General features: G+C 39.6%; 1 protein-coding gene across 1 annotated transcript in view; it reads left to right on the top strand.

Annotated features, from left to right (window-relative positions):
• The window catches only part of CFAP58 (cilia and flagella associated protein 58), a 109865-nt gene that overhangs the window by 12221 nt on the left and 80691 nt on the right, over nt 1-16953 (top strand). The window contains exons 4-8 of the mRNA XM_027529223.1: nt 2324-2480; nt 3374-3568; nt 5556-5693; nt 10309-10468; nt 14916-14998. Coding sequence (XP_027385024.1) covers nt 2324-2480; nt 3374-3568; nt 5556-5693; nt 10309-10468; nt 14916-14998 — 733 coding nt within the window. The remainder of the gene's footprint in view (nt 1-2323; nt 2481-3373; nt 3569-5555; nt 5694-10308; nt 10469-14915; nt 14999-16953) is intronic.

Here is a 16953-nt window from a genome sequence, read left to right as displayed (position 1 = left end):
CCTAGCCCCAGACCTAATGACCAGGCAGAGGAGTCATTGTGTTCCCTGTTTTCCATAGGACCCAACAGGTCATGCTTGTGTGCTCAGCTGTGTCTGACTCTTTGTGACCCCATGGATTGTAGCCTGTCAGGCTCCTCTGTCCATGGGTTTATCTTGGCAAGAATACTAGAGTGGGCTGCCATTTCCTCCTCCAGGGGATCTTCCCGATCCAGGAATTGAACCCATGTCTCCTGTGGCTCCTGCATTGGCAGGCAGATTCTTTACCACCTGAGCCAGGTGGGAACCCTGTCATAGGACCCAATGTTTCCCTCAAAGATGGCACTTATCATGTTGTACTTAAATGATTTGCATTTCTCTGCCCATTAAGCTATAAACTCCTTGAAGGGAGAAAGCTATCTTGATCTTTCCTCTATGAACCTAGCACTCTGCAGGGCATGCAAAACCTTAATGAACCAGGAATGAGCATGCACTTCCTTAGGCATCCTTGGCAATGTTTACCTGCTGTTTAGGTTTCCTATGCTTTCTAGATACATTTTTCCAATGGTGATAGACAGTTCTAAATGCAGGAGGGAATAGGAAAAATAAAAAGAAGATGTGGTGTTCATAATGACTCCGTTTTCTTGTTAAAGAAGTCACATACAATCAGAGTAGCTATTGAAGAGCAACATGAGGGACCTGATTTCGTTAGGAGGAGTTTTAACGAAAATTAGAACATGATGAGTAGGAGAGCTGATGAAGGAACCCAGCTTGCATTTTATCTTCCACAGTGTACTTAGATGTCGCGGTCTATCTTTGCAGTAACCTTAGAATTCCAGGTCGTCTTTTTGGAGAAGAGTTTGCGATTTTGAGGGTTCCTTATTAAACAATCATAGCAAAGGATAGTCAGTATGTATTACCCAATCACTGTGCTTCCAATAGTCATTTGATGACTGTCAGCTACAAGCATCTTAAATGCAAGTTCTCTGGTTCCTTAGCTCTAAAGTAGCTGCCTTGCTAAGTCACTTCAGTCGTGTCCAACTCTGTGCAACCCCATAGATGGCAGCCCAACAGGCTCCTCTTCCTGGGATTCTCCAGGCAAGAACACTGGAGTGGGTTGCCATTTCCTTCTCCAATGCATGAAAGTGAAAAGTGAAAAGTGAAAGTGAAGTCACTCAGTCGAGTCTGACCCTCAGCGGCCCCATGGACTGCAGCCTACCAGGCTCCTCCATCCATGGGATTTTCCAGGCAAGAGTACTGGAGTGGGGTACCATTGCCTTCTCCGAGTAGCTGCCTTGTTCTAGATGAATTCTGCGGTAGTGGTCTTATCAGACAGTTTTTCTACTTTCAAAATGCTAATTCTGAAGAACAGCATGCCAAACCATATGCAATTGTTTTTGAAATGCTGAGGTAACTGGTTTACAATTTATATCAATAAACATTACTGCATACCCTCCTAAAAGGCTTCCCAGGTGGTAAAGAACCTGCTTGCCAGTGCAGGAGACATAAGAGATGCTGGTTCAATCTCTAAGTCGGGAAGATCCCCTGGAGGGGGGCATGGCAGCCCACTCCAGTATTCTTACCTGGAGAATCCCATGGACAGAGGAGCCTGGCGGGCTGCAGTCCATAGCGTTGCACAGTCAGACACAACTCAAGTGACCTAGCAGGCATGCGTGCACCCTTCCAAAACTGGCATCACTAATCATTTTCCAAATTTTGTTCTTGGGAACATTTTATGTGGTATGTCCCTTTGGGAGAGTGAATGAATGAATGAATAAAAAACTGACAATGTGTATTGTTTGCTTAGGCTTTTGCTTCATTTTAGACTTTATAGCTGTGGTTATAGCTCTCCAGTGAATATATTAAGCAAATAATTTCCTAAATTGACATCTCCTTAGGGTTAATTACAAGAGCTAACAGTAGCTCTTGTTAACTACAGTTTTATCGTAACAAATTCAAATACAACAGGAATATGGGAAGTCAGAGGTAAAAATCAGCCTGTCAACTCTTCCACTTTAAACTTCATTCCTCAGAGATAACTGGTTATCAGTTTGGTGCCTAATCTTGATATAAAAATGCCTATAGCACACACACATGGACTGTAATTGCTTAAAAACAAGAAAAGGGATCATATTATGCATATTATTACTGGAACGTCTTCTTTTTCCAGTTAACAACTCACAAATAGCTCCCGTGTCAGAGATAAAGAACTCTCTTTCACACTTGAATAGTGTTGATCCTTGACCAAAAGTGTTTCCTCTGAAAATGAGTTCAGAGGATGATAAACAGGATCTCTGAGCAGATGGCTGTGGCTGCTAAGTCTGACTCTCGTGTTCTTCTTTCGTAGTATCCGGGATTTGCTGAAGTTCAAAGAAGAAGTGACAAAGGAGCGAGACCAGCTGTTATCAGAAGTGGTGAAATTGCGAGAGTGCTTAGCTCAGACCATTGAACAGCAGCAAGAAATGGAGCGGTCCAGGGAAGAGGCAGAGCAGGCCATCATCCAGGTCTGCTCTGAACACGGAGAGAAAGATGGAGAAACATCACCTTCCAGAAGGAGCTTTTGTCCTTCTCCAGTCTCCCTTCCCGTCTTGTTCCTCTCTCTGATTTACCCCCCTGTTCCCCAGATGAAGCATCCATGGTTCTGCTTGTTTCTCTGGTTTTTGCAAGAGCGGTTTTACTTGAGTCATTCTTCTCAATAGCCTTTGCCTGAGAAGTCACCAAGACAGGGCACTGCTTACGTTTCTGGCCCAAGAAGGAGTCCCCTGTGACAGCCAGGATGCCCTGCCTCTGGGGATGGTGGAAGCAGTTCCCCTGGGCTTTCTCCTTTGTGAGGAAGCCATCTATGAATCCTTCCATACACTTTACTGTAAAGCCAGGGGTCAAATAGATAGTACACAAATGCAAGCTTCAGGAGAATAACAGGAGACTCCTTCGAGCCTGAGATAAAAGAATGACTTTTCACAGAACTTGGCCATCATGATAAAACTATATGGTACTGTGTTTAGCAATATCCAGGACTCATGGAAAACACATTTGCATATTTAGGGTAGCTGGCTACATTTTACTTTGTTTCTATCGATGGAGAGTTGGATGAATTCTTTCCATGTTTGACCTCCCTAGAACTCTGGGCTTCCATATTTAACTGGACTTCATACCTTTCTTTGTAGATTTGTTCCCACCATCAGGGTATACATTTGGTGCCGAGGCTCTGAAAAACAATACAGAATATTATTGAAAAGTTTGAACAGTGGGGTTCAAAGATGACTCTCCTACAGGAGAAATACTACTAAAACATCACTGCCCTGAAAATATCCGAGAGAGGGAGAAGCTCAGCTTGTTGACGCTCGTCCTAGAGAGGGGCTCATCTCTTCCCCGCCTGTCCTTTCTATGCCCGTAGTTCCAACAAGAAATCCAGCAACGTCAGAATGAAGCTTCACGGGAGACCCGGAAGAAAGAAAAACTAGAGAAGGAGCTCAGGCAGATTCAGATGGACATGGACAGCAGGCAGACGGAAATCAGGGCGCTGCAGCAGTACGTGCAGAAGAGCAAGGAGGAGCTTCAGAGGCTGGAGCAGCAGCTGAAAGAGCAGAAGGTGGGCTGGGCAGGGCTGCGCCGTGGGGTCTGGCCAAAGGTGATTCTTGAATTTCCTCTGGAAAGCAGCAAATCCCTTCACTATGGATGTTGATGGATGTTGGTAACACAGCACGTAGCGCTGTGTTTGGTCTTCGAATGACTCTGATGGTAGAGATGTCCTCCCCTGTCCTATGCCCTCTCCTCCCCCCCCACCCCATACTCCAACAGGTTAATCTCTTTTTACCATTTTACTGATGTATAACGTAACACATAGAAAAGTGTATAAGTCACAGGTGTACAGCTTGATAAATTTTCTGCCCTTGAACACATCTTGGTCACCTGTATCCAGCCTGGGAGAAACAGCACTGCAAGAGCCTCCTCGTTTTGCGCCCCCTCCCAATCACCCCCTCCCACAAAGGTCAGCTCTCTTCCGAGTTCGGAGCAGACATTAGTGTTGCCTGCTTCTGTACTTTACGGAAAGGAAATCATACAGGAAGTACTCTTTTGGTGTCTAATGTCTTTCTCCTCATATTGTGTTTGTGAGATTCATTTATGTTATTGTCACAGTTACAGAACCACACTGTCTAATGTGGTAGCTAACCACATATGGCTATTTACATGTAAATTATTTAAAATCAAATCAAATAAAAAATTCGGTTCCTCAGTCGCACCATTTCAAGTGCTCACAGCCACATGGGACTAGTAGATAACGAAGAACAGAGAACATTTAGTTCATTGCAGAAAGTTCTACTGGACAGAGCATTCCAGCCTGTAAATATAACATGATTTATTTTTAACATGCTTATTTTTAAGTTTCAAGTCTGGAAAACCACACACAGTCTTTATGCGTTCTAAATATGATAGTTTTCTAATATTTCCTCTCTAGTAACAGTTTAAGGTAACATAAATACTAATCTGTCTTTTCTAATTTCTTAAAGAACCAATTCATGTAATTTAAAAAAGTCATTTCTTCAAAGTATGTCCTTTTCAGAAGTTTCCAAACTATTTTTCAAGCCGTCCAGCATTTTTCTACTTAAAAAATTAGATATTAGAGCACATTCATTTGTCAGTTGCTTTATTAATTTTATGTAAAGCCAGAAATCAAGTAGATAATATATGATGTGCAATATACATGAGAAAAATATGAGGCTTTCTTTGAGCATGAAAACCTTTCTTTGAGAGGTTTTTGGTCATCATAAAACAATAGTCAGGACCCATGGAAAAGCTTGAAGTTGGATGGATTCTTTCTGTGTTTAACTTTTGCTTGAATGGAAGTTATTGGAATAAGTGTTTTCTAAACTATCTTCTCCCCCTTCCCCCCCTTTAACCTTTTTGATATCCCTTCATCTCCCCAGTATTTTCCCAATAGAAATGACCTCCCAAAATATGTGTGTTTATAAATATGTATTTATGAAACCATATCTTCTTAGGATAGTCAAAGTAAGGAAGAGGAAAATCAAACTGACTCTGAAGTCAGGCAGTTATAAATCATTCCACTACTGTTCTACAGTTTTGACTTAAGTTGGATTAAGGAGAATTGTCTCTTGTGTTGGTGTTTAGTGAAAGGTTCTGTTCACGAAAGTATAGGCATGTTAATGCAGGATTTGCTTCTGAAGATGTAGCTTCTGAGCCCCATAGCCGATAAAGCCTGCTTGAATCTCTAGCTCATTTGCAATGATTATAGCGATTGTTGCATATGCGAAGCCTGCCAAATGGCAAACAGGCATTAAAATATTTATCCACCACCTGTGAACAAGGCTTCCCAAGGCTCCCAGAAAAAAAAGTTATGCTCTCTGTGTTATTCATTAGAAGGCATCATTTCCCTCAGCCATTTAACAGTCATCATATTTGAGTGCATTTGTGCTTTCACTGGGGAGCGAGAACCATTTCTGCAAAGATGAAAAAATGGGTGGTTGCCTTGCCTTGTCCCAGGAAGTCTGCCTGGCCTCCTGTGTGGGTATGCAGCCCCCGTAAAAGCATTAACCAGCTTGTTCTGCATCTTTCAGATACTCAACGAGAGAGCCGCAAAGGAGCTGGAGCAGTTTCAGATGAGAAATGCTAAACTTCAGCAAGAGAACGAACAGCACAGTTTGGTTTGTGAGCAGCTATCCCAAGAAAACCAGCAGAAGGCGTTGGAGCTCAAAGTAAACACGGAGTGACATATCTGTTCCTTTGGCACGCCCTTTTTCATTCCCTAGTAGTGTAAATGCAGGTTGATCCGTGCTGTTGGGAGCCCTTGGTTGCATAACCTGCATTAGCCTTGGTCCATCAGAGGCAGGTGCAAACCTACAGTGATTGCTTGATGCCCAGAAGCAGTTTAATATAATAGCGTCCATTCTCATAACATTGCAAAGCTGATTCTTGGTCATATGATTATGCAGATATTTTCCAAAGCGAGCTCAGATGTTCATCTCTGTAGTTCAGCCTTGCAAGTAACCAGCAGCCCAGAGCTAGAAACCATTTACACATGTGAGTGACAAAGAAGTCAGATTATATTTCACTGCTTGTATGGAAGGGGAGGGGTGGGGGATGGACTGGTACTGTTTGGTGTCTACTCTTAGGACTGCAGAATCATGATTTTCACTTCTGTCCAGTGTAAATTTCAAGAATGGTCTCCCTTCACTGAAGAGTGCTTGCAAATTAAGTTTGGATAACCGTTTTATACTTGGATACATATTGTCTGCCTACATGCTTAGCAGAGTGGCTTTATGTTTATCAGCAGTTTTGAAAAATCCATAAACCTTATTCTAGTATTGTTAGAATACTGGGCAATGACTAATCACAAAACTACGTTGATTCGAGTAGTAAATCTTAACAGTTTTTGTGTCACAGCCCCTTTTGGGAATCTGATAAAAGCATGTGTGTGCATGCATACACACATACATACATACACACACTTACTAATATTTGTACATCTTATATATTATTTTGCATGCAGTCTTAGAAATTTTTCTGAAGTATCACTAGGAGGCCTAGATGAATAACTAGTGAATTAGAACATTTTTTTTTTTAATTGAAAGGGATCTTAGATGAACTAATTTGGACCCCACAGGATCTGAGGCTGAGGAACATTTAAGCAGTCCAGAAAGGCTTGACTCACTGTTCTTTATGAGAATGCTCCATGTTAAAGCAGAAATGAAATGACTACTGAAGGCAAAATAATGTATTAGCCCCTAAGGTGAAATTAAAAATACTTAAGTCAATAATTCTCTCCTTTGGTAATGTGCATGAGGCACCTTGAAAAATGGAGTATTTTGTTATCAGATCCTAAACCTCTGGGATTCTGTTTCTAGCAGTGCTCTGAGCATAACATGCCCAGCTAAGTTCAGTCTCTTCATTATAAAAACTGAGGATAATTGCCACTCTTTATTTGCAGAAAATCAACTAGTTTCTAAGAATGGCAAATTTTTAAAAAAATTCATAAAACTTGAAGTCCAGAGACAAAAATCTGGTGCTTTACTTTGCTAGAATTGTCATTTTGATACCTTTTGATATCATGTACACTTGCTCATGAATGCCACCCTGTCCTGTCCATACGGACAGTCATAGACTAACGTACTCTGCAGAAGTAGCTATTTTTCTGGAATTATCTTGGTTTTTTATGATCCAACAGATGTTGACAATTTGATCTCTGGTTCCTCTGCCTTTTCTAAATCCAGCTTGTACATTTGGAAGTTCTCAATTCACATACTGTTGAAGCCTAGTTTGAAGGATTTTGAGCATTACTTTACTAGCATGTGAAATGAGTGCAATTGCGCAGTAGTTTGAGCATTCTTTGGCATTGCCTTTCTTTGGGATCGGAATGAAAACTGACCTTTTCCAGTCCTGTGGCCACTGCTGAGTTTTCCAAATTTGCTGGCATATTGAGTGTAGTACTTTCACAACATCATCTTTTAGGATTTGAAATAGCTCAACTGGAATTCCATTGTCTCCACTAGCTTTGTTTGTAGTGACGCTTCCTAAGGCCCACTTGACTTCATTCTCTAGGCTGTCTGGTTCTAGGTGAGTGATCATACCATCGTGATTATCTGGGTTGTGAAGATGTTTTTTGTGTAGTTCTTCTGTGTATTCTTGCCACCTCTTCTTAATATCTTCTGCTTCTGTTAGGTCCATACCCTATGTGCTTTATTGTGTCCATCTTTGCATGAAATATTTCCTTGGTATCTCTAATTTTCTTGAAGAGATCTCTAGTCTTTCCCATTCTATCATTTTCCTCTATTTCTTTGAAATTGTTCACTTAAAAAGACTTTCTTATCCTCTTTACTGTTCTTTGGAATTCTGTATTCAGGGTGTATCTTTCCTTTTCTCCTTTGCCTTTCATTTCTCTTCTTTTCACAGCTATTTGTAAGGCCCCCTCAGACAACCATTTTGCCTTTTTGCATTTCTTTTTCTTGGGGATGGTGTTGATCTCCGCCTCCTGTGCTGTGTTACAAACCTCTGTCCACAGTTCTACAGGCACTCTGTCTATCAGGTCTAATTCCTTGAATCTATTTCTCACTTCCACTGTACAATCATAAGGGATTTGATTTAGATCATACCCGAATGGCCTAGTGGTTTTCCCTACTTTCTTCAATTTAAGTCTGAATTTTGTAGTAAGGAGTTCATGAGCTGAGCCACAGTCAGCTCCTGGTCTTGTTTTTGCTGACTGTATAGAGCTTCTCCATCTTTGGCTACAAAGAATATAATCGGTCTGATTTTGGTATTTACCATCTGGTGATGTCCATGTGTAGAGTTGTCTTGTGTTGTTGGAAGAGAGTGTTTGCTATGACCAGTGCATTCTCTTGGCAAAACTGTTAGCCTTTGGCCTGCTTCATTCTGTACTCCAAGGCCAAACTTGCCTGTTACTCCAGGTATCTCTTGACTTCCTACTTTTGCATTCCAGTACCCTATGATGAAGAGGACATCTTTTTATTGGTGTTAGTTCTAGAAGGTCTTGTAGGTCTTCATATAATTGTTCAACTTCAGCTTCTTTGGCATTAGTGGTTAGGGCATAGGCTTGGATTCCTGTGATGTTGAATGGTTGCTTTGGAAAGGAACCGAGATCGTCCTGTTGTTTTTGAGACTGCACTCAAGTACTGCATTTTGGACTCTTTTGTTGACTATGAGGGCTACTCCATTTCTTCTAAGGGATTTTTGCCTACAGTAGTAGATATAATGATCATCTGAATCAAATTGCCAAAATTCTTTGGATCATAGAAAAAGCACAAGAATTCCAGAAAAACATCTACTTCTGTTTCATTAATTATGCTAAAGCCTTTGACTATATGGATCACAACAAACTGTGGAAAATTCTTAAAGACATCTGCTTCCTGAGAAACCTGTATGCAGGTCAAGAAACAACAGTTAGAACCAGACATGGAACAATGGACTGATTCCAATTGGAAAAGGATTATGTTAAGGCTGTATATTGTCACCCTGCTTATTTAACTTATATGCAGAGTACATCATACAAAATGCCAGGCTGAATGAAGCACAAGCTGGAATCAAGATTGCCGGGAGAAATATCAATAACCTCAGATATGCAGATGACACCACCCTTATGGCAGAAAGTGAAGATGAACTAAAGAGCCTCTTGATGAAGGTTAAAGAGGAGAGTGAAAAAGCTGGCTTAAAACTCAACATTCGAAAAATGAAGATCATGGCGTCTGGTCCCATCACTTCATGGCAATAGATGGGGGAACGATGGAAACAGTGACAGACTATTTTCCTGGGCTCCAAAATCACTGCAGATGGTGACTGCAGCCATGAAATTAAAAGATGCTTGCTCCTTGGAAGAAAAGCTATGATAGACCTAGACAGTGTATTAAAAAGCAGAGACATTACTTTGCTAACAAAGGTCCATCTAGTCAAGGCTATGGTTTTTCCAGCAGTCGTGTAAGGATGTGAGAGCTGGACAATAAAAAAGGCTGAGTGCTGAAGAATTCATGCTTTCAGAGTGTGATGGTGAAGAGTCCTTTGGAGATCAAGGAGATCAAACCAGTCAATCTTAAAGAAAATCAACCCTGAATACTCACTGGAAGGACTGATACTGAAGCTGAAGCTCCAATACTTCGCCAAGTATTCACCTGATGTGAAGAGCTGACTCATTGGAAAATACCCTGATGCTGGGAAAGATTGAAGGCAGAAGGGGACGACAGAGGTTGAGATGGTTGGATGGCATCACTGACTCAGTGGGCATGAGTTTGAGCAAACCCTGGGAAATAGTGAAGGACAGGGAAGCCTGGCATGCTGCAGTCCATGAGGTTTCAAAGTGTCAGACATGACTGAGCTACTGAACAACAAGACTAATGTACTCGAGGAAGGGGACAGTGACTTTTCTATTGTATGTAGTTGTTCCACAGTGGCAATGTGGATCCAAAAGACCAATATTTTACAGCATGTTAATAACCTACAGGAGAGATCACTTTGTGAGTCTGAAAGTTGGTAATCAATACAACATTTGTACACAAATTTCACACCTTTATGATACATACAGCTCGGCATTCTTATATTATTTGATTCAATGATTCAATGGTATCTTGAGACATCAGGTGTCTTTTTCATTGTTTTTAGCTCATTTAACCATATATTTTATTCAGAGACTAGAGTTTTTCAATTTCTCTCAAAAACTACACAGTGTGTGTTTTGATTTAATCCCACAGAATAATTCTGCACTGACCTAGAAAGAATGTTCTTCTATTGATTCTGAGTTTACCATCATCCAATCACCGGTCCTTTACTGACCAAGTATCCCTGGTAATCCTCTCTCACTAATTACAGGCCAAAGAGGAAGAAGTCCATCAGATGCGCCTTGACATTGGGAAGCTCAACAAAATTAGAGAACAAATCCATAAGAAATTGCACCAGATTGAAGATCAAAAGGGAGAGGTGGAACAGCACAAGGAAACCCTGAAAAATCAGATCTTGGGACTAGAGAGAGGTAAACCAAGAATCATTTTGTGTTTTGTTTTTATTAGATTATAAGCAATTTCATTGGTGACTTATGTCTTTTGACAACTCCACGCGTATAAGCACAAACCATGCGGAATGAATTCAGTGAAGCAACATTGAAACTAGTAAGTAGATAATATGGAGGAGACATCATTTTGTATACCTTGAACTTTCTTACCTTAAAAAACTCTTCAACGGATTATATTGAGCCCAAAGTATTGCTCAGTATTTGTCAATGAAGTAAGTAACAGCAGGAGACATGAGACACTGTTTTGCTCCCTGGGTTGGGAAGATCCCCTGCACGAGCAAATGGCAACACACTTCAGTATTCTTCCCTGGAGAATCCCGTGGACAGAGGAGCCTGGCCGGCTATGGTCCATAGGGTCACAAAGAGTCAGACACTACTGAAGTGACTTAGCACACACGTATACTCTTAAGTCTGGGTTCTACATGATCTTTCCTTCAGTTTTCTTTTTCACAGAAGATGCAGGAGAAATGAAACTTGAATATTCCCCATGAGCAGTATATGAGACAATAGTGTACCCGGAATCAGCAAGACAAAAATAAATGGCTTCCAACTCCTTTCCTCTTACCATATGGCAAATCCCTATTCTACCCAACTATCACTGTGACCTGTGGAGGGAAAATTTAAGTGCCACAGGAGGCCAGGTAGTATAGAAACATCGTTAAGGATACAGACTCTGAAGATGTGCCTCGGTTCAGATCCAACCTCCTTCTCATTTAGCTTTTGGGGATAAAATGGCTAATATCGAAAGGACAGTGCCTGGCATGTAGTAAGTGCTTACTAAATGTCATCTATTATTATCCAGATATATTACTGCTTATAAAAGTAATGAGAGAATGCTATCCCCTCCTGAAGAAGAATATAATTAAAAATATGGCATATACTAGTTAAATATGGTGTGGTAGAAACAGCTCAGAGACTTGGAGACAGAGGGATTGGGATTTGACTTCTGACTGCACCAGAAAATGTGAGGCAGGAACACCTCACTGAACTCAGCCATAACTCACTGACTGAGATGACATACCCAGAAGCATAAACATGTACATTGCCTCCCTAAAAGTTAAGTAAAATCTAGATGTCTAGATAAGATTATTAGAAATATTTGTCACTAAAGTCTTTGAGAAGTGCCAATACATTTCCTTCTAAGACATCAGAAACAATCTTTTACTGAGGCACAGTTGCAGTTGATATTGGTCATTTCTCCATTTATGTACTCGTTCAATAAACTGAGTCCAGGCTGTGAGGAGGCATTATGTTAGGCATTGGGTGCCTGGAGGTTCCTGCCCTCAGGATGCTTACAGTGTAGCATGAGTTTATAATCTAGTATCTTCAATGACAGATACACACACACAAAGGTAGAACTGCTAGAGCACATTTTGTAATTGGCTTGGTGAATTTCAAAAGCATTCCCATATTAAAACTTCCGTATTTTTGCAGACAATAGTTTTTAGCTGCCTGCAGAAAAAATTTCCCCATTAAGTATTGACCGCAGTTCTTCATTCTTAAATCATGTTTAAAGAAGTCATCGTGCTCTCTCTTCTGGTTATTTTGTGGATCTCGTTAGCATCATTATTTCTTCTTAGGGAGCACTTCCTTTTGATGTGTCCTATCAGACAGGGATATTGCACATAATGGTTAGGAGCACGAGGCCCCCATATGTTATGATTTCCTGCCACAAAATCCAAGAAGCGAACTGAAAAATTGCCAGAACTAACAGGAGTTCAACAGGGTGGCAGGTTATAAAAGAAATATATAGATATCAATGGCTTTCTTTCCTACAAAGAATCAGTTACAGTGTATGATGGAAGACCCCCCTTTCACAATAGCAACTAAAGTAATAAAATATCTATGAATAAAGTTACCAAAATATCTGTAAGGCCTATATATATAAAACACTACAGAATTCTTTTGAGGGGTATAAAAAGGAAGACTTGAAAAATGGACCAATACACCAAGTTCCTGGATGAGAAAACTCAATATGGTATAGATATAAATCTGTCCAAATTAATCTGCACATTTAATATCTCCAATAAAAATTTCAGAGAGTTATATTGCTTGGGACTTGAAAACTGATTCTAGGGTTCCTCCAGAAGAATAAACAGGTGACAATAGCCATAAAATTCTGGAAAAGAAGAGTGAGAAGGGAGCATTAGCCTTTACCAGGTGTTTAAATGTATTATAAAGCTTTAGTAATCAAATAGTTTAGTGAAAATGTGTGAATAAACAGATCAATGGAAAGGATTGGAAAGGCTACAAAAAGAACCGTGATTATCATCTAAGATAAAGGTGTTGTTTCATACCAGTGTGCAGTATGGATTATTAAGAAAATGACAGTAAGATAATAAACTACTTTTTTGGAAAAAAAGTTAAGGTCAAATGTAGGAACAGTAAAGCCAAGATGGAGAGATTTAATGAAATTAAATGTTAATAACCTACAGGAGAGATCACTTTGTGAGTCTGAAAGTTGGTAATCAATACAACATTTGTACACAAATTTCACACATTTATGATGCATACAGCTCGGCATTCTTATATTATTTGATTCAACCGTTCAATGGTATCTTGAGACATCAGGTGTCTTTTTCATTGTTTTTAGCTCATTTAACCATATATTTTATTCAGAGACTAGAATTTTTCAATTTCTCTCAAAAACTACACAGTGTTGTTGTTTTTTGTTGTTGTTGTTGTTTTTTAGCGACAAAAGACTCTATAGCTGTTTAGTTGCTAAGTTGTGCCGGACTCTTTTGTGACTCCATGGACTGTAGCCTGCAAGGCTCCTCTGTCCATGGGATTTCTCAGGCAAGAATACTGGAGTGGATTGCCATTTCCTTCTCCAAGGGATCCTCTCGACCCAGGGATTGAACCTGTGTCTCCTGCATTGGTGGTAGATTCTTTACCACTGAGCTACCAGAGAAGCCCCCAAAGACTCTGTATAAGAAGACAAATTGACTAAAACATTGCCAAAGAGTTAGTATCATCATTATTAATATATATATATAAGGTGCTCTTTCGAATTCACTAAAAGGTAAATAATTCATGAGAAAAATGGGCAGAGAGTTAGTGTGGACAATTTGAAAACCAGAAAACAAATAATTGATTGTGAAACATGAGAAAGTAGTCGACCTCACTACCAATCAAAGATATGTGAATTAAATATAAACATACTGGTTTAGGAAAAGCTATCAGGTTGTCAAAGATCAAGGAGAATGGTAATAACTGTTCTAGTTTGGGTATGGATTTAAACTGCTATTAATTTTTGGAGAGAAATTCGGCAGCTGGAGAAAAAGGTCTTTAAAAAGAAAATCACTTTTGGTTCAAGGACTTCCTCTCCTAGATGACCAAATGAGCAGGAACTTTCATAAGATTATTGCTTGTAATTGCACAACAAAAAAATAAAAAGAAGCAATTTAAGTGTTAAGATGAGGATTGGCTTAATAAATTAAACATTTTTATACAGTGAAATATGAAGTCTTTAAATGTTCTGATGTAGATACACATTTATATTATAGAGAGGTATTTATTTATATTGGTTAGTTATAAAAGCAAGTTACAAGACTGTGTGTTATGGCTCCATCTTGGTGTATGTGGTATATAAATATATTTATATACACATATGTATTTGCATAGGAAAATGTCAGGAAAGAGGCACATCAAAATCTTAAGTAGATTCTGATTTTTTAAAATAAATTTGTTTATTTTAATTGAAGGATAATTGCTTTACAGTATTGTGTTGTGTTGGTTTCTGCCAAATATTAACATGAATCAGCCACAGGTATACATATGTCCTCTCCTAGATTCTGATTTTTTAAAAAAATTTTCCCTTTAGTTTTTGGAATTGTTTATTTTCCAATTTCTTCCTGTGTTTCTAATTACTTGTATAATAAAAAATATTTCAGGAGAGCAAGGACTTTGGGGGCTTCCCTAGCATCAGAGTGGTAAAGAATCTGCCTGCCAGTGAAGGAGACATGGGTTTGATCCCTGGGTCAGGAAGATCCCCTGGAGAAGGAAGTGACAACCTACTCCAGTATTCTTGCCTGGGAAATCCTGTGTCTGGAGGAGTCATGTAGCTCTCCAGGCTACAGTCCATGGGGTCACAAAAGAGTTGGACACAACTTAGGGACTAAATAACTAGGACTTTTTGGAGTCAGAAAGACCAAACTCCCAACCCTAGCCCTATCACCTCCTGGCTGCAGACCCTTGGTGTATGGGTCTCTAAGCCTCAGTTTCCATCTCTTTAGTGGGATGGGAAGACTTACCTCACTGAGTTATAATGAAGATCATGTACCACTCAACAGAAAGCAGTTTTATAGCTACAGATAAATATATAAAGCAGTTTTCATGTCACTGTGGCAGATTCTTTCTTGGCAGGCTCTCTTTATATTTATTATTGTTTTTCTCTCTGGTGATTTAGAGGTGGAGGCCTCAAAGAAACAAGCAGAACTTGATAAGAAAGCAATGGATGAGCTTCTGAGAGAAAGGGACATATTGAATAAGGTGCGTTTGTTACAGTAACACTGGTGAATAAATGTCTTTCTTTAGTGCTGTAATATCTGCCTATAACCGGTTGCAGGGGAAAGAAAACTCTGAGCCAAACAAAAGTAGATTAGAACTAATAATAGTGCTCAATTGTCCTCTACGCAGCTATGCACATCCATGTTCACTGGCTGTGAATTGAAACCACAGTATCACCTGTGAGCACAAAGGCACTTTGAAGAATTATCATATAAACTAGCAGGGGATTTCAGAGAGTCTTGTGGTTTCTGTTCCTATTGCTGGTGTCTTATTTGGCACCTAAGCAGTTGATCAAGATTTCTGATTTTAATATCTATAATTTGCAATTTTGTGCCAATCCAGAAAATACAAGTGAGTTCTAATAAACTTTAACTTTTAGGTGTTTCAAGGATGGCCGGTTGGCCATACCATGAGTCTCTAACCTTTCCTCCATCTTTTCCCGAGTGCTGGAGGCCTTGGTTTCTGCTTCTGGTGCTTATTCCTCCTAGTCTTTGAGCCCAGTATGGTCCAAAGCTGAGGGAGAGGCTGTGGGGAGCTTGAGGCTTACAGACCCTGCCCCCATGCCCCTTTCCTCTCCCAGCCCCTTCCAGAGGATTACCTCCATTGACAGTCACTCTGAGGAGATTAACTACATTCACAGGTCTAGGGTACGTGTTCCTGCTCAAGAATTCCCTCCAGGGAGAATGAAGCATGAAGCGATGTGCCAGGTGTAGAGTGGGGAGGCTGCTTCCACAGCAGACAGCTTGCTGGCTTTTGGTCAATAGAGCTTCATCTTATCAAAGAAGATACAGCCTATATTCATTCATTTCAATTTTTTATTACTTTAATATTTATTATTTTAATTTTTCTTTAGGTTTCCCAGAAATGAATAATTGTTAACGAAGTAGATTATCCTGTAGTTTAGAGCAGACTAGGGAATCTCAGAAAAGAGTAGAAGATTAAGTATCTTTACATTCTGATCACTCCTTCAGAAAGTCATTAATTTTTTTTTTGCATAATCCTAGAACTGTGCCTTTATTCCATAAATTTATAAATAACATAAATATATAAATAATATAATATAAATAATAATATAAATACTATTGTTGGAGTTAGATTAAAAAAATTTTTTTGTAACATATACAACATTTAATCCATTTATATTTTGTATGTTCTGGTAAACCACTTTTGGATTTTCTGCCACAATAGGACACCTAACACTTTAATTTTACACTTATTTGTTTAATTTGACTACATCAGCTTGGTCTTGAGGGCAGGTACTTTTTTTTTTTTATTTATATGCTGTTTACTCTGAATCCCAATATAGATATGAACTCAGAAGTACAAATTAAAATCATATAAAACTTCAGCACTTCATGCACCACCACTACTTCCAAATGTTTGCATCCTTTCCAAACTGTCACCATTGAAAATTCAAATTTTTTTCAACAAGGCAGGTACTTTTTAAACTTTTTTTGTCTTTCCCAGCCATTGCATCCTTAGTGCCTGACAGTGTGCCTGCTCCTCTGCAGGTGTGCAGTCAACCTTTATTGATAATACATCCTTTCCTCACTGACTTGGAATGCCACCTTCATTCAATGAATGAGTGACATAGTTTTGACAGGCAGCAATGTTCATATATTTGGTTCTCTCAGTGTCGTGTTGAAGGGACTTTATCTTTCATAGAGCAAATGTTTAATTCAGTACTTGAAAGTAAAGTTGACCTTTTCCATTTTTCTACGTCATCATCCGACCAAGGTTTCATGTCCTTTTTTTTTTTTTTAAACCAATTTATATTCCAGTGGTTTTCAGTCCTGACTGCAGGTCTGTATTGGTTAGAGATTTGGGAAGGGATTACGAAGTGCCTCGTGGAACCCAGGGGGCTTTCCAAGTGGCTCAGTGGTAAGGAACCCGCCTGCCAGTGTAGAAGATGTGGGTTTTATCCCTGGGTTGGGATG

This window comes from Bos indicus x Bos taurus, chromosome 26 (assembly GCF_003369695.1).
Source record: "Bos indicus x Bos taurus breed Angus x Brahman F1 hybrid chromosome 26, Bos_hybrid_MaternalHap_v2.0, whole genome shotgun sequence".
Classification (NCBI taxonomy): Eukaryota; Metazoa; Chordata; class Mammalia; order Artiodactyla; family Bovidae; genus Bos; species Bos indicus x Bos taurus.
The sequence above is the reverse complement of the archived record's forward strand: the minus strand, read 5'-3'. Positions and strand labels throughout refer to the sequence as shown.